Source organism: Sorex araneus, chromosome 4, assembly GCF_027595985.1.
Source record: "Sorex araneus isolate mSorAra2 chromosome 4, mSorAra2.pri, whole genome shotgun sequence".
NCBI classification, from domain to species: domain Eukaryota; kingdom Metazoa; phylum Chordata; class Mammalia; order Eulipotyphla; family Soricidae; genus Sorex; species Sorex araneus.
In genome coordinates this window covers 159940281-159965952 of record NC_073305.1, presented here as the reverse complement: position 1 = coordinate 159965952, position 25672 = coordinate 159940281, and the positions used below count along the sequence as shown (strand labels likewise).

At 36.7% G+C, this 25672-nt stretch overlaps 1 protein-coding gene across 1 annotated transcript in view; it reads right to left on the bottom strand.

The window, feature by feature from the left end:
* The window catches only part of EYA4 (EYA transcriptional coactivator and phosphatase 4), a 267283-nt gene that overhangs the window by 22056 nt on the left and 219555 nt on the right, over positions 1 to 25672 (bottom strand). The window contains exons 11-13 of the mRNA XM_055135767.1: positions 15799 to 15935; positions 12906 to 12989; positions 2285 to 2374 (exon numbers count right to left, since the gene is read on the bottom strand). Of these exons, the coding sequence (XP_054991742.1) occupies positions 2285 to 2374; positions 12906 to 12989; positions 15799 to 15935 (311 nt within the window). The remainder of the gene's footprint in view (positions 1 to 2284; positions 2375 to 12905; positions 12990 to 15798; positions 15936 to 25672) is intronic.

Sequence of the window (25672 nt, the reverse complement as noted above, 5' to 3'; positions counted from 1 at the left end):
CATTTTAAGAGATTGTATGGCATGATCTTAAAAATTGTTTAGATTTTATTAGCTTTTATTTTTATCTTGTTCATTATTAATTTTATTAGCTTGTTTATCTTACTTGTCGTAATTAGCCTCTGAGTACCTTGAGTACTTCACTGGGCTATGAATGTGTACATGTGACATGCATATGAATGAGTCATGTACGTGAATTCAGTCAATTTTTATGCTAATATTTCATCATTTCACAAATAACAGTAGCACTGAATAGGTAAGTTTTGGTGCCTGAATTAAGAGGAATTTTTATACAACACTAAAAAGGAACTAAAAATTATAACACAGAAGAGAAATTCAAGGCCAATATTTTCTTTTATAATTTTTTACTTTTTTTTTTTTTTTTTTGCTTTTTTGGTCACACCCGGCGATGCACAGGGGTTACTCCTGGCTCTGCACTCAAGAATCACCTCTGGCAGTGCTCAGGGGACCATATGGGATGCTGGGAATCGAACCAGGCCGCTTGCAAGGCAAATGCCCTACCCGCTGTGCTATCGCTCCAGCCCCCTCTGTTATAATTTCTAATGAGATTCCCCCAGATATTTTAAAAATACATTTTACATGGTTTCTAATCCAACATAAGAATTCTCCAAGTGCTATTGCTGATCACATGTTTCTTAAGTACCAATATTCATTCAAATGTCCTTAAAATATTTGAGGATTCACCATACGCTACAATAGTGCCCTCACTTTAGTGTTCTACAAAAAGTTGGGTGGTAAATGTACTCCATTGGGGGTCTAACGTGTCACTAAAATAGCAAAAGGGACATTTATTTCAAGTAAAGAATAATAATTGAATAAGTCAAAACAATAATACTGAATAACTTCTTCTATTTTATATTTTGCATGTTCAAAAGAAAATAATAATAAAATCCCCCTTTGAATTGGAATGCATTCAGTTTAATCAGCACAAACCAACCTAAAGTGTTATCACTATATATAAACAAATTTAAGCTTGAAAGGTTAAAATGTGGTTCATATTATCATAAGTATGAAAAGTTTATTTTGAAAAACCCAAAACCTTCTTTTATTAACAATATTTAAATGTTTATTAAAGAGAATAAACCTTTAACAGTCAGTAATTTTATTTTCTAGGAAAAGGAGAAACTGGTTGCAGAGAAAATGAGAGCAAAATGCTATTTAACAGGCTTGACTATATATATTTATGTGATATGATCAATACTTTCATATTCTGATTCTCAAAGATAAACTTAAAAGAATCTTGTCAAATGGAAAAGTTACTATTACTTTAGACTTATCATAAGGTTAACCAATTGCTTGGTTTTTCATTTTTGCACTTATGTTAATTTCAGCACGTTATGGGAGCAGAGAATCTGTATTCTAGATACAAAGAAATTTTAGGGTGTTAGATCCAAGCTTTACCTTTTAGAGGGCAAGTAACCTTGGACATGACTTTTATGCATTTGGATATTGGATTTACTCCTAAACTGTGTGCTAAACCCACCTAATCCAAAAGATTGTTAATTAATTAATAGAATGATAAATATTAAACATTTAACACAAGATGAGGATTCAGCAATGATAATTTTACTCTTCATTCTCAATATGATTATGAATACTTTGTGTTGAGAAACCATGATAAAAAAATAAATGTTATCTAAATTAGAAATGTCTTTATTTCAACTTAGTTACTATACACATTCATTATCTTAGTCATTATTTTAAATTTCATCTTAATGTGTATAACTCAAATGATTATTACCCAAAATATGTACCTTACTACAATAGCTAGTTATTCTAAGGTTATGTGAATAGCTCTATTACTGTGCTATCCAGAAAAAGTAGGAAATAGGGAATGATAACGTTACCTATAATTAAGTTTCAGGCTATTTACAAAATTTAGCGACCCTTGCTAAATGAATTGTATCTGTGACCCTAGTCCAGGTATTAATAACAAAAAAAATGGTCTTGGTTACAAATCTGGAAAATCTACTTCTCATTTCAAAGGTGTTAAATAGATTGTGGGTTAGACACAAACAAGACCAGGGGTAGTATCTAGGAGTGGATAGGACCTGGAAAGCTCAAAAAGGACTGTCTTCTTTTCTGAGACACCTTTGTCCTATGACAATTCAAAAGAAATTTAGCTTTGGTTTATATTTTTAAATAAAAATTCCCCTTGACAGAAAATTTTGTGTTCATTTAATCTAACTTTCTCTCATTTTTCATAAGGTTACCATCAAACTGCCTTAGTGCTGAATAAGACATCCTTACCTTTTAAAATTCTTACCTCTAAATCATTAAAAAATAAATGTGTATCAGCAAGATTAAAAATCATTTCCTCCATTCGGAGTCCAAGAGTCACAGCCATAGGGGGATCCTGAAAAAGATGCACACAGAATGATGTGATTTCTAAGTAACTATTGTTATTAATAAAAGCAGTTAAGTTTAAACAGTTGTGAGATGGAATGGGGAAATTATATGAATTTCTAATTAATAGTTGAAAAAATCCCTATTATCTGAAAAGGTTTATTCTAAGAAGTTATTTAAGACACACTATGCAGATAAATCTTGACTTTGTAGGTATTTATTTGCTCATAAAGATGATTTGGGATACATTTTTATGGAAATTCATGCATTCATGGAAGGAAGAAGAAAAAAAGAAGTCTAGTTCACATAATTCAGTTCTCATATAGACTATGGAAAGTCTTTTAGTAGAAAAGAATTTGGATGGGCTGCTGGTAAATGGAATAGAACAATTTAGCAGAAAAAACAAAGCATGTTCTTTCAATAATCACAACAAATACTCTGAAATCAAGGATGAAGAAAAGTACTCTGTATGCTGCAAGGACTGAACTGCTAATGATGTCTAAGGGTGTGACAGGGAAACAATGCTGTAGCATTAAGTAAGCCCGTCAGTTAACAAAAATAACTTAATTCACTGCATGTAAACCAGGTAAAAAATATATATGTTTAGACCTTTAATAAAAGGGTACTGTGAATGGAATGACTCCATTTCTCTTTAAAGGGAGTAAAAATTAGCAGTAGCAGAGAGTTGAGAATTAACACCAGAGTTTGTACTTTATCATGAATAACTGCCATTCAAAGCCTAGTATCAGAAGATGTAAGAGCTGGAAAATGGGCTGGAGGGAGAGTATAGGGGTAGAGGGATTCAGGAGCTTGCCTTGCATGGGGCGGACCCCAGTCTGATAATCCCCAGGACAGCATCTGATTCTTCCAAGCACTGCCAGGAATGACCCCAGAGCACAGAGCCAGGATTAAAAAAAAAAACCAAAAAAACTCAAAAAAACTAAGAAGAACTTGTGATAGTGATGGGGAATTAATTAATACGTGAATTCTGTGTTTAATATTATCAAAGGTGGGAGAATCTCTAAAGTTGAAATGGTATAGGTGTGACTCTGGAGGTGGAGAAAATAGAAATCCTGAGGGTCAAATCCTCAGAATATGAGATCAAATGGGTGAGCGTAGGAGAATAAGGTTTCAAATAAAGCTGACAAGACCACAAGGATACTATTGATTTTGGCTGAGAAGCTATTTTGGAAGAACATAGAGGGTGATTTGGGTTGAGAAACTGGGCCAGGAGCCAGACTGCAGGGATTTGAGGAGAGAAAAGTGAAATTATGATTTTAATGTTGTCATAAATGATATTTTAAGAAATGTATTTAAACCTGGGAAATAAAACACTAACCTTACTTCAATTTATGATAATATACAACCTAGGTCAGGCCAAGAAGTATTCAAATATACCCCAAATGTATCCCATTTGCCTGTTAGAAGTGCTTTAGCATTCCACACCTATACTGTAACAACCAATTTTCTTCCTTTATTTCCTTCATAATTCTTTGAGGGGGAACACTGTGGGATGTAAAAGTTATTTGAACTAACTGTTACCATCATAGTTTATAGAGATTAAAACCTAGGGAAGAGGAGTTGAGTGCTTAAGAACAGAGATCATTGAGGTCTGTTGAGCAAAGCTAAGTCTTAGGTGGAGATGAGGAAGCTGGACAACAATGATACATTAGAGGTCAACATTTCTTCCTAACGCTTTACATCTTGCTCTTTGAAATTTCTGTGGATTTCACAGCTAGAGAATCTCCTTTCCAAACAGATGTTCATCATTCATATACTTCGTGACATCCTGGTATTGTGTCACAGTCATCCTGCCTCTGCTGTTAGACAAACTTATCTGTCCTGAGAAACAGGCTCATGAGTGGGAATTATATCTCAGCACTGGCCTCAGTTTCGTGATACCCCAGGTTCAATCCCTAGCATCGAAACAGAGCGAATCCCAGAGGCAGTATCAGTTGAAGGAGCACACCCAAGATAAAAAAAATTCTATTTATCCAACTGTTAAAAAATAAAGAACAAGAAAAAAAATCCTGACTGACTATTTTGTGCACTAAGGTGTTCAGAATGCAGAGATATGTCTTGCTTTTTTTTAAGTAATAATTTCCTCCCCCCCTCACTTGGGGTCTCAGTGGCAGAGTACCTGGGTTCTATCATACCACATTGAAATGATGCTGTTAAGTAACTATATCATCATAATGACAACAGCTAGTGCCAAAAAGTAGGAAAGGATAAATATTTTTAAATAAATTGTTTATACTTTTTGTTCATGCTGTTGTTGGAAGAAAATATGTGAAGACTGAATAAAACAAAAATTTGTATTTGTACTTGTCTGCAAAGAAATTCTTATTTCTAAACTTTATTTTCCTGTTGAGGGGGGTTGTTAAGCTTAAGACATAGAAAACTTGTAAATATTCTGTCTTGTCATGGAACCAGGAACAAAAAGTCTACAGAATATCAGGAAAAATCAAATGTAATTATAGCATGAAAACACATAATTCCATTAGTGATGCTCTATGCTTTTGAGGAATGTTCACTGATGCAAGAGAATAAAACGGAGCTCCACACTACTCTGGCTATGTTTCTGATGATTATTGCCCTGAAGATATCTATTTCATATGGGGGTTCAGAAATATCTTAATTAAAAGGTTTGCCTTTTTGAGATGAAGTTGGTCACAGTCTTGTCCTACAAACTTCCCATTTTTTTCTTTCATTAAGTTTGAAATGAAATTGTTGCACTTTAAAAAAAAATTCATGCCTATCATTCTTTTACATTGGTAGATCAGATTTTTGGGGGTGAGAGAAATACGGCTCCTCTTTGATTGCTGCTTTCATTGATTCCATACTTCTGAAATAAACAACTCTGTGCATCCCAGAGAGTGCTAGGAAAAAAAAAATCCACAAAGAAAGTGTTTTGTACAGCTAATAAGCATGCAAAACAATGTAATTTAGAAAGCTCCCCTAATTATTTCACAAGTTAAATCGTATATGGCATGATAGTCTATGGCATGATAAAAACTGTCATTGAGCTCTCCGTTGGAATATAACCTCACAGTACTGGAAGGGCTGCTCATTTGGTTTTCAAGGTCTGATGATTTCACATCACACATTCTATGAGAGCCAGCACTGAGTAAGCATTTTGGCAAAATATCATTTGTTTAACTGAGAAAGTTTCGGCTTGAGGTTTGCTGGAGTAAATCTAGCTATATTTTAATAAGAATTCCAGAGAAAGGCCTTTCAAAGGGAGGTATTCCGTAGCCATGGCAAAGACTCAGCACAGAAGGACGAGGGCTAGCGATGTCTCAAGCCAAGAAAAACCATGCCTGGAAGAGGTGGTTATCTTGTTTCTAAGAGAATGACTCAGGAGGACTTACTTTCAAATATCTAATTTTACTCCTCCACACCCCCCCACCCCTTATTCTGTCTCTGGGACAGCTAATGCTAAGAAAATTACACAATCACTTTTTTCTTCAGCTATAAGTAACTCAGAGAGCTAAGAATCCAAGAAAGATGATCAAGAAATTTGATGGCTCTGGTCTCAGCAATGTCTCTGTAATGTCGGGCATCGTCTGCTGGGCCAGATTGCTTGCTGCAAAGGAATGTCAGAGCTTGCAGTTCTCTGGTTTTATCAGGCGTGTGAGAGTCGATCATACTTCTGGGATGGAGCCCAAGTTTTGTACAGAGATGTTTGCTCATTTTCATAAGATGTTTGTAGAATTCTGGACACCTTATGAATCAAGAGTTACTGTCTTTTTTTTCCCAGCTTAAATGTGTTGAGTGTTGAGTTTAAAAAATCTGAAATGAAATGATAGTGAGAACTTGGATGGAAGAGGAATTAGATAATAAAGGTGATAATAGGGTTTGTGGAAGCTCTGATGTTTATATATCTCTAACAGCTCTAGTGGGTTCAATGGATCTGCAAGAGAGTTTAATATGGTGTGCTGCTCTGTTAAAATACTGAAAATATTCTCAAGAGAATGTGGGAGAGTGAAAAAGAGAACGAGAGAAAGATAGAGATGTAAAGAAAAATAATTCCTGGTCCCTAAGTGTGTGGTTTAAACTGCATATCACAGTGTATAACCAAGTCAGGATCAAGCACAGCACTTCGCTGTATCAAAATACTAATGCCTATTAGTCGTGTTAGCACAGAGCATAAACTGGAGCCAGACTGTCTGTCTAGGAGCTTCTGCCCTGCATTCGACCATCAGCTGGAAACCCTCCTCCGGGGACTCAATGTAAAAATAATCTCTAGAGAGACAGTAATTTTGTATTTTTAAAGAAATGGAGGATTTTTGGCTGTTGCTGCTAAAGAACTCCAGCTCTCAGAATAATTATTCCCCCGAGACCTGGTGCACATTTGTAGACTTGTGTACACAGAGGCAGAAGATGCACTAGCTCCACATGCCAGGGCAGGAAGAATCGAATCCTCTCATCTCTCCTCTCCTCTCCTTTCCACCCCCTTCTCTTGTCTCCTCTCCAACCTTCCCTTCTCCTCCCCACTCACTTCCTCCCTTCCCCTCTTCTTCCCTCCCCTCTCCTTTTTATTTTTCTTCTTTGTTTTCCATGAATTGTAATCACTGACAAAAGATGAGATGAAATCCAGTCATGAATCAGAAGGGAAATCTTAGAATTGAGATATTTGTCTTATGATGAATAGTCAGGCTTAATAACTCTCTGGGGGAATTGGAGGGAATGGTTTTGGAGACATTGATTTAGCACCTATTTACGGAGAGTCTACTAAATGTCAGGCGTATTTAAAATTTGGATCGAGAGCAGAGGAGCAAATAAGCACAGGTGATGAGACTATTCGGGTCAGCAGATATGGAAGGCTGTGGGGCTGGCTAGTGTGGGTTCAATGAAGTGTAGGCAAGGGCTTTCTCAGCGGATGCTCAGGGCAGGATGGTAGTTGTGCACAGATATGGTGGTGGCTGGAACCCAGGAATGTGAGAATGAGCCGTGTGTGTGTGTTTGTGCGTGCATGTGTGTGTGTGTGTGTGTGTGTGTGTGTGTGTGTGAGGGTGGGAAACAGTGATCCAGGTCAGTGCAGTGAAGTGAAGCAAGTCATTTAAGAGTCCTCGGCTCTATAAAAAAGTGAAAAGAGTAAAAGTACCAGGCAGATTTGCTCAATTTGTCTAGGAAGTTGTTTCTCAGGCTTGAAAAGAGGTGTGTGACTGGCAAGGTGTGGAAAAGCAAAGGACGCATCGAGTGGAAAACAGTTCCAGGATGGGACTATTACAGCATATGCTGTGCCCATATGAATGATCCAGAAGAGTGAATACTTACGGATTTAGGAGCAGATACTCCGTTTAGAGGACGTGGTACGAAAGCAAGGGTGGAGGGGGCATAGAGAAGACAGCAATGGGGAAATGGTGCAAAGATGAAGTGATTCTTTTCAGATTATTTTTCTTCTCTCTCTCTCTCTCTCTCTCTCTCTCTCTCTCTCTCTCTTCTGTCCCTCTTGGTCTTCCTTTCTCTCTCCCCTCTTGTCTTCCCCTCCCCCCCACTTCCTTTAGACAGCTAAGGAATCTTGTGCAGAATCGAGATTTTGACGGTATGAAATGAGAGATGACTTAACTGGAACTAGTTGGGAAGTGGGGTGGGCACTCAGCTATGAGGGGCAGATAGAAAGTAGAGGACCATTTTTCGAGGTGATTCCAATGGAAAAAAAGAGGCTAAGGAAGGTGAGTCTCTACACAAAAGCAAGGTCACTTTTATACCTAGAGCAGGATGATGGTGTTTAAAGCTTGAACACAGTTGGGAAATACCTGGGAAGCTTTTTCATTTTCACTTATTAATTTCTCTGTTGGGTGCACATACATGACGGTTAGGGCTTACTCCTGGCTCAGCACTCAGGAAGCACTCTTGGTGGGCTCAGAAAACCATATGGACTGCCTGGGATTGAACACAAATCAGCCATATACAAGCACCCTAACTGTTATACTCTCTCCAGTCCATGGGAAGCTTTTTATTTTATTTTAATTTTTTGAATTTTCTTTTTTTTAATTTATTTTATTGAAACACCATGTGGAAAGTTACAAAGTTCTCAGGCTTATATTTCAGTTATACAATGCTCAAACACCCGTCCCTTCACCAGTGCCCATATTCCACCACCAATAAAAACAAAAACAAAACAAAAACAAAAACAAAACAAAACAGTATACATCCCACCCCTCACCCCCAACCCCCCCGCCGCGTTACTGATAATTTCACTTCCTTTTCTCTTTACCTTGATTACATTTCAGATTTCAACACAAAACTCACTATTGTTGTTGGAGTTTCAGCACAGACTCACTAATTTTGTTGGAATTTATCCTCCAAGAATACAGCTCTATTGACAAGGAAATATTTGATAATAAGTTTTCCACTGATGAGAATGAAGAGATAAAAAGTTTATAATTTCTGTATTATAGTTATTAAGTCCAGGGAGATTTAAGTTGGAAAATGAATCATTTCCCTTCCTGGAACAGCATGTAGCAAAAGCTTAGTCTTTCATAGTCTGCATACATGGTTGCAAGCACTCGCTGGAACCCCAAGTCCTAAAGCTGTCTCTGGTTCCTGCTCGTTCCACATCCACGTGGCTGTGCAAAGGCATGGCCACCCCGGTCGAATCTCAGCTGGAGCCTGAGCTCCGGCCCCGGCCTGAGACTGCCCAGGTGTCCCTCGGCTATTTCAAGTTCAAAGCACATTTTTTTTTAATCCAGGCACATAAGTCACCTCTGCATTGACTAAGTTAGTTTCTGAGGTGGGACCCAGTGCCAACCATGTCAAAGCTCTCCAGTGAACCCATTGTTTAACAGGACAGAGAACTAGCAGACAATGACCTTGCTATTTAAAATGTGCTCTAGCCCTTTGCCACCCTCCACGCTGGTTTGCTCCCTCTTACAGCAGGTCTGACTCTGGGGGGAGAAACTCCAAACAATAATAGTGAATTTTTTGTTGAAATATTGAATGCTATCAAAGTAAAGTGAAAGTAAAGTGAAATTTATCAGTTACACAGGCGGGGTGGAAGGCTGGGGAGGTGGGGGGTGGAGGGGAGGTATACCGTGATTCTTGGTGGTGGAATATGTGCACTGGTGAAGAGATGGGTGTTTGAGCATTGTATAACTGGGACTTAAACCTGAAAGCTTTGTAACTTTCCACATGGTGATTCAATAAAAATAAATAAATAAATAAATAAATAAATAAATAAATAAATAAAATGTGCTCTAGAGACTCTGTCCACACTCACCACCTTTCTGGCCGAGAAATGGTTCAGCTCGACAAAATGTCCCAAAAGTCATAATCTCCAAAAGAGAAAGATGTCATTGAATCATTCCAGGTAGACTGGCACAGGCTGAAGTCTCTCTGGTGTTCTGGGGATGGGGTGGGCATTTCTGCCTGCAGGCACAGCAGCCCACAGCCGCTATACCTGACACCCACCCTCTTACACAAAAAAGGTCCAGCTCCACAACTGAACCTCATCCAGCTGTCAAACACCTAATCTTTCCAGATTCATGGCTCCTGGATGGCAGGACTGCATACACCTCTAAATTTCATTGTACTGTGAACATGGTAAGATCACAGAAAGTCTGAAGGGGAAATGACATAGAAGACCACTAAGCTCATTGAGCAAAGCCTAAAACCAACCAACCATTAATCCTCCGACCTCAGTAACACCATTATGAGATATAACAAAGATCGCAATCTACTTTTATTGATCTGATTACTGATAATGACGGGTCCATTCCTCTGAACCTGAAAGAGCCTCCAATTACACACCGTTTGGAAGGATGAATAAGGAGAAGCTGCTAAAATCTCAGGACGGGGACGAATGAAGATGTTACTGATGCTGGCTCGAGCAAATCGAAGAACAACGGGATGACAATGATAGAGTGAATTACTGATAATGCCATTTGCCTTTGAGTTGTTAACACACAATATGAAATTGATTTGTGTCAGCTAAGGTGGTGGGTGGGAAACTGGAACATTTGTGGAGAAAAGGTCACACCGTGGTGGGATGAGTGTTGGAACATTTAATGCCTGAAATAACTACATTATGAAAAACTTGATAAATCAGTATTATAATAAAAAACGAGGAGGATCTGAGGGAAAAAATGAAACCCTAATAGTAACAATATTGTAAACGACAGTCTCTACAATTATAAAAATAATCTTTTTTAAAAAGTGTGGTCTACAAACCAACATTATTGCCATCAAATGGGAGAGTGTTAGAGAAATTTCACTACTGAAATGTCCATGTGTTGACATGATGATACACACAGGAAACATACACACTACTATAATACAATGATACTTCAATAAAGAACTTTAAAACAAATCTATTTGAAAAAAATAGAAGGAAAGACAAAATTCAGCCCCTGCTGCTGAGGCCGTGGCAGTTCATACGTATTCACTGGCTACAGAAGCACCGGTGGCTGAGCTGCGTGGAGATCTGCACTGCTTAAGGAAGCAGAGTTTTCCTTTGGGGCTACACCTCTGAACACTTCCTATAAACCCTTAAGATGAGTCAGGGAGTAAAATAGTGGCTCAATATAACTTCCTGGGAACTAGAATCCTCTAGAAATTTCCCAGAGATAGGAGTAAGTTCATTTCCCACCTCTCCCCAAGGAATTAACTTCCTGGACCAAAGATCAGTGATGCTGCTATCTTAGGTTTTCCTACAGGGAAACTGGTAAAGATGTCAGTTAATTTTTGCTCTGGATTAAAAGGATCTGTTAAAACCCCAAGTGCCGCCTGAAAGAAACATTTGCAATTGAGCCAAAAGTCATCAGGGATTGAACTGCCATTCATCAGAGATCCTCAAGGGAGGGTATGTATTTACCTACAAGCTGCAGCTTGCACTGTGCAATTAAAAAAAAACGTCCAGTAAGTCAGGAACAACCAGATAGATTAAACTAATATTGGAATCAGTATATTCCAAAAGGAACTAAAGTAGTAGTACAAAGCAACAATAGTAACACAATATGAAATGAAAAAGAATCAAGCCGATGAGTCTAGTCAAGGAGGATGAGTATAAATCACAGGACTTAGAAGTGGAATGACAGACCAGGCTAGTGCTAGTGTCTACCAAGCAGTAGACAAGGACTCAGGTAGAAAAGTAAACCAGGGCAAGGCTAAGAAAAAGCTGAGTGGGTTATTAATTTAGGAATAAAGGGAGATCACAAGTATGTAAGAAATTTTAAGGGAAGCTAACCATCTGATAATTAGATTTTCACTGATCTATTTTTTTCCTGCCCCATCTCTCCAACAATTGAGACTAAATGATCATAAATTGAGAAAACGTAAAAATCTGAAAGGTTATGAAAGCTCCTTTAGAAATCTGTGCTTTTTTTAAAAAAATCAGGGTCATTATTAAAAAGTGGTCACTCCTAGGAGTGCCCAGACCAGTAATGCTGGCCAACTCTCAATGTAATAGCTCAGAGGTGCCCAAGGGGCATGTGATGCCCTGGAGGCAGGTGATACCAAAGAATGAATAAGAGCTCACATATGTTAGATATATGTCCACCACTCTAAGAGTTCTCTCCAGACCCAAAAGTACATGCTTACAGAAACTAATTATATGTATGTTCATTTCTAATTGATTAATAAATCATGCCTTCCAATAATTTTGCCCCTTTTCTAGTGCACTGGCAACATTGAAACCTTGGTAAGGTTGGAGTTAAAAGGTAGAAAGACATTTGGTTATGTATGATATCACCTAGAACCATTCATGCTACTAGAAAAAAAACTCTCTAAAATAAATGTGTTCAATGGAAGAGTAAAAATAGCACACAGCATTGAGAGAAGTCAATAAGTACAAATGCTCTAAAACAGAGTGTGAGTAACGTCCTTGCCTTGCCTTAGTTTTATATATGTATAAACTTTCTCTGTATATTCATGTAGACACACATGTACACAATCACACATACTATAAATCTGAGTGTATGTTCTACTTTCATGTTTTAATGTATATCACAACTACTCTTAACATTATCTGCTTCTTAACATTTGCACAAGGACCTCACATGAAATAAAACAACCTATCTTAGAAAACATCCAGATTCTTTCTCTTTTAGCTCTCCCACTCAGATGCCTTAAAGACAGATGAAATAAGCTAAATTTATTGAATGTTGACTCTGGTAGGCAATATGCTGAGTTCTAATGTGTTTTTAACTCATTTAGCCCTTCTAATTAAATTATTTTCTTATTATCTCCACTTTATAGAATGTAATAGTCTCACACAATCTATAGACATTCCACACTGTCTGTCAGTCACATCTGAGATCAAGTCTATTTTCCCCCAGAGTCATAATACAATAAGCCTAGAATGTCCACAGGGGAGGTCCCAAGGCTGCTGCCAAGTCAACTCACTTACCGTCTCTGCTCTTCAGATTCATGACCTAACTCTCAAAGGAGATGCAAGCCAAGCAGCTCGAATTCATAGACAGACCAGTGACCCTCCCCTGGCTGAAAACTCCAGGCACCCTTGGGAGGGTGGTGGGCCAGTCCCCGCCCGGCTGCAGCACCAGCAGCCACACTCACACTCCACCTCTCAAACACCTTACCTTGCCATACTTCTGAGCATACGATCCTGTGAGTAGTGAGTGAAAAACAATGATGGTTTCATCCAAGTCCCAGACAAATACACGCTGAAGACAAAAGATAAACAACAAATAATTACTGCTAAGAAAATGAAAATACCTTTACCAGCAGAAAACACCTATCGAATGTATTCTTGAAAAATTATTTTGCTCACTAATTCTCTTTTCAACTTGGTTGCAAGATCCATGTTCTGAAAACCTTAAGTTGCAAATGGAATGCAAGCAAAAATAAGCTTAGGTATCAGGGATGGAGCAATAGCACAGCGGGTAGGGTGTTTGCCTTGCACGCAGCAGAACCGGGTTCGATTCCTTCATCCCTCTTGGAGAGCCTGGCAAGCTACCAAGAGTATCTCGCCCGCACAGCAGAGCCTGGCAAGCTACCCGTGGTGTATTCAATATGCCAAAAAACAGTAACAACAAGTCTCACAATGGAGACGTTACTAGTGCCCACTCGAGCAAATTGATGAGCAATGGGAATGACACTGATACAGTGATCAGAGGCCTGAATTTGAAGAAATTCATCCAAACATTTATTTGCAGTTTACACACAAAAACACACATCTGGACTTCAAGTGTACATAAAACCAAGTTTTAAACTTTTGCACATCAAGAATTCAGGAAATGGTGGAGCTGGAGCAATGGCACAGTGGGTAGGGTGTTTGCCTTGCACACGGCCGGCCCGGGTTTGATTCCCAGCATCCTATGTGGTCGCCTGAGCACCGCCAGGAGTAATTCCTAAGCGAAGAGCCAGGAGTAAGCCCTGTGCATTGCCGGGTGTGATTAAAAAAAAAAAGCAAAAACAAACAAAAAACAGAAAGAACTCAGGAAATGTTGAAACTCATGGACAGAATTAAAATTTAAATAACACTTAAAAAACTTAGTGAGTACATCATTCTAAACAAAAAATGTGACCTTTGGACCCAAAGTCCTGAAAATGTTGGTTTGTACAGTGTTTTGAAATATTTCAAAGATCTAATCAACATATCAGGATTAGATGTCACAGACATGACAAGGTTTTAGTGGTAGCAGAGAAACTGGAAGTTGTAGCAATGCTGGTTGAACAACTCAAAGGGTAGTGAAAGACAGACCTCTTTAGAATCAACCTGAACTTCGGGTGCTTTCTGAATCCACTCACTCATCTATCTCATTTATATCTGCGTCTTGAAGGCATTTGGATTTACACATATTGTTCAAGTTAAAGAAATAGTTTCTTCTGAAGGGACACAATAAATACTGCACTGTAGCATTGTCATCCCGTTGTTCATTGATTTGCTTGAGAGGGCACCAGTAAAGTCTCCATTGTGAGACTTGTTACTGTTTTTGTCATATTAAATATGCCATGGTAGCTTGCCAGGCTCTGCTGTGTAGGCGGGATACTCTCGGTAGCTTGTCAGGCTCTCTGAGAGGGATGGAGGAATTAAACCCGGGTCCGTACATGCAAGGCAAACATTGCTCCAGCCCACAATAAGTACTACTTGACTTAATCTAAACTTTTTTTTTCTTAAAATATATAGTTGTATAAGAAGAAACATCACAGATTTAAACAGTTTTTCCCCCCTGGTATTTTAAGAAAGAAAAATGCTTACTATAGGTAGGTTTCAAAAGAGCTCAGAACCAGGAGCTGGAGCAATAGAACAGCAGGTAGGGCATTTGCCTTGCATGTAGCCGACCCGAGTTCGATTCCTAGCATCCCATATGGTACCCCAGCACTGCCAGGAGTAATTCCTGAGTGCATGAGCCAGAAGCAACTCCTATGCATCGCTGGGTGTGACCCAAACAGCAAAAAAAAAAAAAACAACCCAAAAACAAAAAACAAAACTCACAACCAGAAAATGTGACACAGACATTTCCACAAGTATAAAAAAATGTTTACTTTATATCACACTGTATCACACACTGTCATCCCGTTGTTCGTCAATTTACTCGAGCGGGCACAAGTGACGTCTCTATTACACTCAGCCCTGAGATTTTAGCAGCCTCTCCTTACTTGTCTTTCCCAATGAGTGGAGGCTATTATAGGTTCAGGGGAATGAGACCTATTATTACTGTTTTTGGCATATCGAATAATATCAATAATAGAATATTAATTCTTCTTTCTAAATTAATGATTATTCCACTTTCATAAAGTTTTTTACTTTTATTTGGGAGGTAGGGTTTGGCCACACCCATTGGTACTCAGTGGCTATTCCTGGCTCTGTGCTCTGGGGTAAACCCTGGTCATATTTGAGAGATCCAGAGTTAGCTGGAACCACATCCCCTGCACCTTATCCCCTCATGTCTTTGTCTCCTCTATCTCTGGCCTATCTTTTAAAACTAATTTACGTAAATACCTTTAACTACTTCAGTACTATTAACTATAGTTTTTCTCAGAAAGTCATTCTGCATAGAATGGCTTCATTTTAAAATAACTGTGCCCAATGTGATAGTACATAGGGCAGAGTGCTTGCCGTGCATATGGCCAGTCCAAATTTAGAACCCAGCACTACATATGGTCCCAAGCCCACCAGGAGTTATCAATGATCACAGAGCCAGGAGTAAATTCTGAGCATAGATGGTGTGTACCACCGTCCAAATTAAAAACCAAAAAAAAAAAATTAAAAACACCTGCTAATTAGATTAAAATGCAATTATCTCAGGTCTAGAATTTATGACATCATTTTGCATCAACTTTTAGTTCCACCAATGTAATAAACTTTGAAACTTCTGAACAATAAATAGTAAACTTTTTAAGGTTGGTTTCTTAAATTCATGACCTAATTTTTCTTTAGTCTAAACCCTTGTGAAACTTTAAGGTAAAAAACATATCATTGTATCCTAGAAAACATCAAACATCTCTTGAACTATGAACCCAGCATACCTCCAGGTCACTGTCAGGAGGTGGGGAAGGATTATTTTTCCGGCCTCTTCCTCGGGACTTTGACCCAGAACTCCTACAAGTTCTCTCATCAAGATCTTTGATAGGTGTTGAGGGACTCTGCACCGTGTCAAACTCTCCTACAAATAAAACAAATGATGTCAAAGATAGAACTCAGGTCTAAATGAATGTTTATATAAACTTTAGATGAGTCTTGATCATTCATTAATGAACAAATTCTTAACAAAAAAATCCTTATGAGACCGATACCAACTTAGAGTCCTAATTAAAAATCTTTTAATTCAGTCAAAAATGATCTAAATCTAGTTCTATTCTTGCCTCCTTTCACTGTACTTCAGAGGAGGAGACAGTTTCTGGAGCAATCCCACCTCTTATCATAAACTTGTCTCCCTAGCTTCATTTCTCACATTCTGCAAGTTAAGACTCAGCATTCTAGTCTCACCTTTCCCTCAATATCTCCTTTTTCAGTTGAGGGCACAGATGAGTTTAAAAATCCTTCCCTTTTTTCTGGAACTTACATTCAAAGGCTAACTTCTCATTTCAAACTAAAACTTTTAAGAATATGCTTCTTTCCCAGCAGGTCCGACTTTGGGGGGGGGTGGAAACTCCAAACAATAATAGTGATTTTTTTGTTGAAAAATTAAACGTAATCGGCCGAGATGTGATCCCGGGGGCCGCACGCATGTGCGGCCTCTCCGCAGCTGTACAAGCGTGAATCCAGACCCAGCAAAACCTCTTTCGGTGTGAGCAACTCCTTGCAGAATGTCTCCAGCCTGAGAACTAAGCCTCGGCCCCATGCCCGCCCGGGAGGGGAAAGGTATTTCTCTCTCTCGCCTCTTTCTCTCCGGGGATGAAGGGCGCGGTGGCCGCCATATTAAGAAAAATTAAACGTAATCAAAGTAAAGAGAAAGTAAATTGAAATTTATCAGCTACACAGATGGGGTGGGGGGCTGGGGGTGGGGTGGGGGGAGGTTTACTGTGGTTCTTGGTGGTGGAATATGTGCACTGGTGAAGGGATGGGTGTTCGAGCTTAACTGAGACTTAAGCCTGAAAGCTTTGTAACTTTCCACATGGTGATTCAATTAAATAACTAACTAACTAAATAAATAAATAAATAAAAATTTTAAAAAATAATAGTTTATATCAACACTCACTGCTATCCCATCATAATACAAGATGCAACAGATTAAACCATATATATAATTTTTGAGAATCTATGTTAGAATAAGTTAAAACTAAAATTAATTTTATCCCTTATCCATCGAATATATCCAAACACACTTCCAACATGTAATCAATATATTATGATTACATTGCGTATTTTTTAAATCAATCTTCGAAACTTTGTATTTTATACTGAGAGTAGATTTCAATCTGTATAAACCACACTCACGTGCTTAATAATCACAGCAGCCAATGGCTATAACAGTGGACAACACATTTGTTTCCTTTTTTTGACATCAAATTTGTTCTACTAGAACATTAGTTCATCAAAACTCTAACAAAACTTTTACTCAGAATTCCCAATAACTATCCAGTTGACAAATGCAAAAGAAAGACATAGTTCTTATTTTTCTGGATCTCTGTGCTGTGTTTGATCTTTTAAACACTGTGTCTTCAGAACATCATTATTTGGCAACAGACACCTTGTATTACCCTAGTTACTTATTTGCCTAATTCCAAGTCTCCTTAAATGCCTCACCATAACTGTTTGTCAATGAAAAATGGACTCCTTTTCCTCTTCATTTTTATGCTGGTATTTAGAACTTTCATTCTTTAGTCATTATCCCTTCCTCACACTATTTTTGTGATCTATCATTCTCAAAGATTAGTCTTGTATCAGACCTTCCATCTAATGACTTCTACATGTCCTACAGATACTAGAAAATCCTTGCATCTCAAGTCAGTGGGAGAGCCTCCTATGAGGTTAGGAGTAATGAGCAGTGTCATTTCTGTAAGAGAGATATTCAGATAAACTGAGAGAACAGTGACATGCAATAAAAGCTCTCACAGAACAGGAGGCGGACTTACTGCATCCCTTCAAGCATTGAACTCAATGTCTCTAAATCTTAGTTCCTTGGCTTATTAAATCTTTACTAACTGTTTCTACTTTTAAAAACTTAGTGAAATAAGTCTGATTCACATTTAATTGAATCAAATATATCAAATCAAATTGAATAAAATATAAATCAAATATATTAAACAAACATTTCCAATAGCATATACTGCAAACGACACTAAATTTGTTACATGACATTTTTAGTGGTGGTTTTATCTAGAAGGTGGGCTTGTAAAATTGCACAATTTTAAAAGCTAAAAACTTTATGACTACTAAGCTTTAAAATAAAAACTAAACAATTGTTAGAGTAGCTAGTTAGTAATCTAAAAAAATCTGAAGAAATAAGACAACACATAACATATTTCTGAAACATTTAAAGCAATTATGCCAGGCAATCTCTGATCATTTCTATTGCTTATATTTGGGAAACACTGTGAATGTCAAGAAAGTATCAAAAATATGTCAGTGCTTCAAATTTTATCTTCTCTTTGAACGTCATAGAATAATTCATTGTATGGGTCTCAAGAAGTGTGAGAGTAAAGAGCATAATAAAAACTGTCTAAATTATGGAGCTGGATATATCCCTATCTTATGGTAAATAGCATTTTGGCTAAGTATAGGCATTAAACGAGACTTTAGGTATTTTCTTGATCAAACAAGAATTACATGTCCAAGAACACTATTTGCCACAACAGACATTTTGAATAAGCTTGCCTAAGAAGGCTTCTCGAAGGAGGAAAGATTTAAGGGAGATGTGATGTCTTGACATTGATCCAAAAACTCAAGTGAGTCCGTGTGTGTGTGTGTGTGTGTGTGTGTGTGTGTGTGTGTGTTTAGTAAAACTGAGTAGCTTGTTTGAAGAAGAGATGTTTATATATATACATATATATATATTGTAGTAATGCTGGTTTTAAGAGTGCAGTTTCATACCTCTTCAAAACTTATCACACCACACCCACCACACAACTGCCAATATCTCTCTAACCAGTCCAAGGATGCCCTCCGCCCATCCAGTCCCTTTTATCTGTCCCTTTAGTAACCTCAGTTCTTCGTTCAAATGTCTGTTTTCATTTGACTTTGCCTGTTTCTTTATCTTGCTTGTTTTTTAATCTCCCACATATGAGTGAGATCATCTGGTATTTGCCTTTCTCATTCTAGCATGAACCCAGATCCATTAATGTCACAAACGGCAGATCTTTTACAAAGTAAATGATTAGTGTTTCACCTTGTATATATAACACATTTTCTTGATGCGCTTATCTGTCCTTAGGCTTTTGAGTTGCTTCCATATCTTGGCTATCATAAATAATACTGCAGTGAACAAAGATTTGTGTATATCTTACTGAATTGGTATTTTTCTGTTCTTTGGCTAGATACCCAGGAATGACATTGTTGGGTAATATTGGTAATTTATTCTTACTATTTAAAAAAATATCCATGCTATAGTGTGTGAGAATTCCTTTATCTCCACACCTTCACCAGCACTTCTTGTTTCTGGTCTTTTGTTTTAGGCCCTCCTCAATGTCATTTTGATTGGCATTTACTGATAATGATTATAATTATTTTTTCATGTGTTTGTGTCTTCATTGATGTAGTGGCTGTTCAGCTACTCTAATTTGTTATGTTTTTTTTTGTTTTAGTTTTGAGTTTTGTGAATTCCACATATATACATATATATTTAAATATGATATTAATATTTAAACAAATATCATACAAATATTTTCTTTTGTTAAATAGGATGTCTTTTTGTTCTAATAATGTTTCTATTATTGTGCAAAATTTAAATTTTCTGTAATATCATGTTGTTTGTTTCCTTTTGTTTCCCTTGTCATTGTAGTAATAATATTCCTGAAGATATCAATGAAACTAATATAATTAAGAGTTATTCTGCTTTCTTCTACGTATTTTACAGTTTGGGGTCTAATGTCAAATCTTTCAAACATTTTGAGTTAAGCTTTGAACATGATAGTTTTATTCCTTTGCACAAGACTATTCAGTTTCGCCATCATTTACTGAAAAGACTGTCTCCATTTTATGCTCATGGTTCCTTCTTTGCAAATTAATTATCCATAGAGATTAATGGAGTAGAATCAAAGTTCCAAAAGTACATCCTTTCCTAGAAAAAAAACGTTAATCCTCCTAGAAGAGGATTCAATTTTGAAACTTCAATTCCATTCCATTGACCTATATGTCTTACTGTATTCTACTGTCATACTTATTTTGGCGGGTAGGGGGGCCACATTCAGTAGTTCTCAGGGGTTACTCTTGGCTTTGTACTCAGACATCACTCCTGGAAAGCTTAGGAAACCATCTGGGATGTAGAGTACCAAACCTGGGTCACCTGCATACAAGGCAAACATCCTACCTGTTGTAGCATCTCTTTGGCCTCAGATACCACTCTACTTTGTATGTTTATAGTATAGTTTGAACTTGGGAAATTTGTCACATTGATACTTTTGGTCTCAGAATTATTTTCACTATTTAATAAGGTCTTTTGTGGTTCCCTGTAGGTTTCAGTAATGTCTATTTCCTTAAAAGATACTACACCAATGTTTTATAATATTGACAATTGGGGGTGTACTCTGTATCTCATTATACCTTTAATTAGCATTGTCTTTTGAGGAGGGAGCGGTTTTGGATCACCTCAGACTTAATCCTGGCTCTAGGCTCAGGAATCACTTCTGGCAGAATTGGGTTGGGGGACTATGGGACTATATAGGTGGTGCCAGGAATGAAACTCAGGTCAAGAGCATGTACTTTTCATTTTATAAATATGAACCATTGAAAGTAGAAAAAAAATGTGTCATTATAAAACATTGCTGTGTGTTTAAATGCTTAAGCCTCAAAGAGTAGTTGCATTTCTATATACAACCAATAAATGAGAGAAAAAGATTATTAAAAAAATCTCATTTATTTAATGAAATCAGAAAGATATTAAGTTCCCAGGAATAAATTTAACAAAGGAGGGAAAGACTTGTACACTGAAAAGTTTAAGTGACCACTGAAATAGGATAAAAAAAAGAAATAAAATTATAAACCCTGTTCATGCTTTGAAAGAATTGACATTGTTAAAATGTCCATAGTACCAAAATCAGCATATAGGCTTAATGTAATCACTATCACAGTTTCAGTGGTATCTTTAAGGATGGACAGTTACAGACCATCCTGAGAGCAAACAAGGTCAAGCCCATATCTCTTTCTGATGAGAGAAATAGTTACAAAGATTTAGAAAAGGATTTCAGGAAACAGAGACAATTCATCTAAAGAGTGTGAAGTGAGGCCTGAGATGTCATGGGGTCCAGCTGGCCCCTGGACCAACTAACCAGATGAAATGATTCTGACCCCAGTGTCTTTTGAACTTGGCTTTGATTAAAAGTGAAATCAGGTAATAAAATATAATTAAATATAAAAAAGTAATAAAATATAATTAAATATAAAAAAGTAATAAAATATAATTAAATATAAAAAATAAAAAAGAAGTGAAATCAGGAACTTGAGTTCAACTGGTCCTTAAACATGTGTTAAAAAGTGCTTCTAAAGGAGAAAAATGTTGGTCCTGGTGCTTCTGTCAAAGTTTACTCAGGCAATTGCACTAGGGAGCATTACAGCTACAGTTAAGGGAACAAAGTTTGCAGGGAATAACTGTGACCAGAGCCCTTTACCTATATTCCCCCATTAGTAGTAGGTAAATTGGCATTTTGCTGCCCTTGCTATTTTAATATGTAGTGTCATGAAGCTAATGAAAGCCTAATTTCATTAAGAAAGTGCTTAAGAAACAGAGAGTGAAATGATCTTGTTATACCATTTACTTCTTGGAGTATTTGTAAAGCTTAATTAGGTAATATATGATTTGTTTGCCAAGGTCTCAGAGTATAGGATGATATTGCTACAAATTGCAAATTATACTTAATTTTAAAGATGTTTAAAATATTTTAAAGGGGATTATAAAAGTTTTAATCTTAATGTCTTATTAAGTTCTCAAAATTTTTAAATGCAAATGAGAAATAAAATATATTAAGATAAACTATGGTAAAGGCAAAGATAGAACTTAATAGAGATAATTTACTTGAGTATGTTTTTAATCTGTTAAAATGGTATTGTTCTTTTAAATCCATTCTTAAACATCCTAATCAGGTAAAGTAACTAAATAACCAAATGCTATCTGCAATTTCCAAAGAACATCAGTCATTACCAATCGCCTTAGGCTTTTTCTTGGGCCAACACTATACATGATTGAATAATTATCCTTAATAAGTATAGTTACAAATAACGGCAGCTTCTAAGTTTTGGATATTTAGATCCAACTTAATTTCATTAAGTTTATCTTGAAATCAGAACAGCCATCTGTCTCTTATTGAACATAAAATATGTTTCTATTTAAAAAATGGAAGAAGTCAGTAGTGAATGATTCATGAGAAACTGTGGATTTAATTGTTAGATTTTTACTCTACATACAAGATGCAGAATCAGTCAATGGAAAGCACTTTTCCTATCCTTGAACTAAATACCTCATATCACATCATTAATAAGAAAAATCCCAAAGTCATGAACTAATTGAACTTATTTATTTTTTTGATGAGTGCCAGATCTAAAAAGTGAAACTTCAAACTAAACTACCTACCAAACTTTAAACTACCTAAACTAATGGTCTGAGATCAGAATTCCTCAAGATTTAGATATGTGCATTATTATAATTTGAGTTGAGGAAATAATGAAGTGAAAAGTAGAAATAATTTCTTTGGATTCAACAGAAAGCCTGATCAGATCTCAAATTTATGTTAAACACAATTTGTTGGCTGTAACAATCAATGGAAGGCAGTAATCACAGCCTTCTGAAAGCTGAGTATGAGGAGGATGTTATATACAAATGTGTCTCATTCAGTAATATAACGAAAAGTCTGGGAGCCTACATTTAATATTTTCAATATCAAAAAAGAGCCATTCTGAATATTGCTTATTCTTTTGCTGGTACAAAGCATCTCTCTATACCATTTTACAGAGAAACTTTTATAATCACATTAAAATGAGTACAAAAATCTAACTTTTATTTAGTACTCTAAAACACATGCCCATATTTGAGTATATAAGATGAATTTGAATTTGTACTAATGGTAGCGATAGCACAGTGGTAGGGCATTCGCCTTTCATGCTGCCGACTGGTGTTCGATTACTCCGCTCCTCTCAGAGAGCCTGGCAAGCTACAGAGAGTATTGCGCCCACACGGCAGAGCCTGGCAAGCTACCCATGGCGTATTTGATATGCCAAACACAGTAACAATAAGTCTCACAATGACAGACGTTACTGGTGCCCGCTCGAACAAATCGATGAGCAACGGGATGACAGTGACAGTGATTAATGGTAGTGCAATGCCAGTAACTAGTTCTGTAAATCATTCAGACTCTGATATCTTGATGAGCAAATACTTCATTTGTGTTTTTGTCAATGTACACAATCATCCTAACTTGGTTTCCTCATGCATTCTCCAGTGAGAAAATCTTTCATGGGGTGATGAAGATATCAGATATCACCTTACCCAAAGTGTCTCCACTACTTGTTAAAGGAAGATTCTAATATCACTTATTCTTTGAATTAAAGAAAATGTTTGGGTTAAAGGCATAGAGCTACTCAAAAAAGCTGATGCGAATAGAAAATATAAATGGATGTCTCAGGAGACAAGTACCCCAAATTTAAAGGGGCTATGTGCTTACACAAGGGAGAATCTAAAAGAAAGATAGTACAAATATAGGGATAATCCAGTCAAAGTCTAGTATATCTGCTAAATTACACCTAGAATTAATCTAGAATTATATTGGAAATGTTATTCTAAATATGGAATAAAAATTAAATCATTTAAATCAAGTTATGAGAATATATTTATGTTTCTTTTCCTTTGTTTTGGACCATACCTGGCAGTGTCAAAGGATTACTCCTGGTGGGACTCATAAGACCACATGTGGTACTGGGGATTGAACCCAGATCTGCCACATGCAAGTGGCAGGTACCCATTGTACTATCTTTATATTTCCTTGTTTTAAATATCAGCTTCCTTGTCACTTCATGTTCAAATCAGTTTTCCTGTCAACATTTTCCAAACTATCTAGCATCTTTTCTTTCTCATCACTTATAGTATTAGTATTTGCTTAATTTTCCTCTTTTTCCATAAATGAAAGAAAGATATGCAAAGCATTTGTTTCTTGCTGAAACACCAGTTTCTACTAGAATGCCTTCAACCTAACAGGAACTTAAAAATAAATATTTAATAGCTTCAAATCTTCCTGGAATCAGTGATCCAATTAGAAAAAAAAATAATCTTGTGACCAGGGGAATCCTTTTTTTATTTTTCTTCCAAAGTTGAACAAAAAAGAAGCAGAGGTGAACCTGAATCTTGAAAATTACATGCAATTAGAATAATATTCTTGAACACTTTAATGGTATTTATCAAAATTCTAATTTATTTTTATGACATTTCATAAGCACTTATATTATGAATACATCTTTTTTTAATCAAATGTTTGTTTTATAATTTTGTGAACTGGAGCTTTATCCTTCAAAAGATGTCTTTCAAAGAGCAGAAGTCTTAAAAGTGTGAAAGCTAATTCATATTTTCTTTTAGGGATTATGGTTTAGTGTCATATCTATGAGGTCCTTACATAAACCATGGCTACAGTGATTTTCTCCTGAATTTCTTATAGAATTTATAGTTTTGGTCTACATGTATTTTATATGTCTCTGATTACAAGTTAACATTCTTTTGCATGTGAATGTCCAATTATTCTAGTACCATTTTTTAGAAAAAAGTTACTCATTATCCATTTGCCTCTGTGTCACTGACAATAATCTGTTTGTTGCCTATGTATATGAGTCTACTGCTGGACTCAATTATCCAATATATCTTTTAGTCAAACCACACATTCTTTGTTACTTTTTTATGACAGTCTCCAAATAATGCAAACATTGTTACTATTTTTCAGAATGATTTGGCTATTCTTTGTTTTTTCTTGTAACTTCCAACTGATACTACTATTACCTCAAAAATACTATTGAACATTTGATTAGGATGTTTACTATCAATTAAACTACTTTTAAACTTTAAACACCTCAACTATGTCAAATATTTGCCAGCAAATTCATTTTTGTTAAGAATACAGGGGCTGGAGCGATAGCACAGTGGGTTGGGTGTTTGCCTTACATATGGCCAACCTGGGGTTCGATTCCTAGAAAGTGATTCCTGAATGCAGGAGCCAGGAGTAACCCCTACATATTGTCGGGTATGAGCCAAAAAGCAGAAAAATAAAAGAATACAGATGATCCTTCAACTGTAGGATAACACTGGGTTTGTCCTTTTAGCCTTGCTGCAGGGAACTTAGTTTACCTTAAACCAGTGTCCTTTCTGTATTGACACAGGAAGACAGTTCATATTATGCTTTGTAACTGGGAGCTGATTGAATCCAATAATATTTATTCCTGGGCATCCACTTTCTCGACTCGGTTGTCCTTAGTTCCTAGCATCCCAAAAGCAGGGTCCCGACGAGGGACAGAATGGACCCACGGCAAGCTGTGAGCTACCCTGGCATCAAAATGAACTAGGCCAAAGTGCCACAATACTCAAATATAAATTGAGAACATGGTCATAGACAAATGCTGTCATGATCTAAAAGTAACAACAAGACTAGGACCCTAATGGGGTTAGGAAGACTATCCTGGCCTGAGGACTGTGGTCTGGAATATATAGTGAAATGTCCTTAGGAAGAACCAAACTTTAAGTCTGATATATCTATTAATGTGCTCACATAGAAT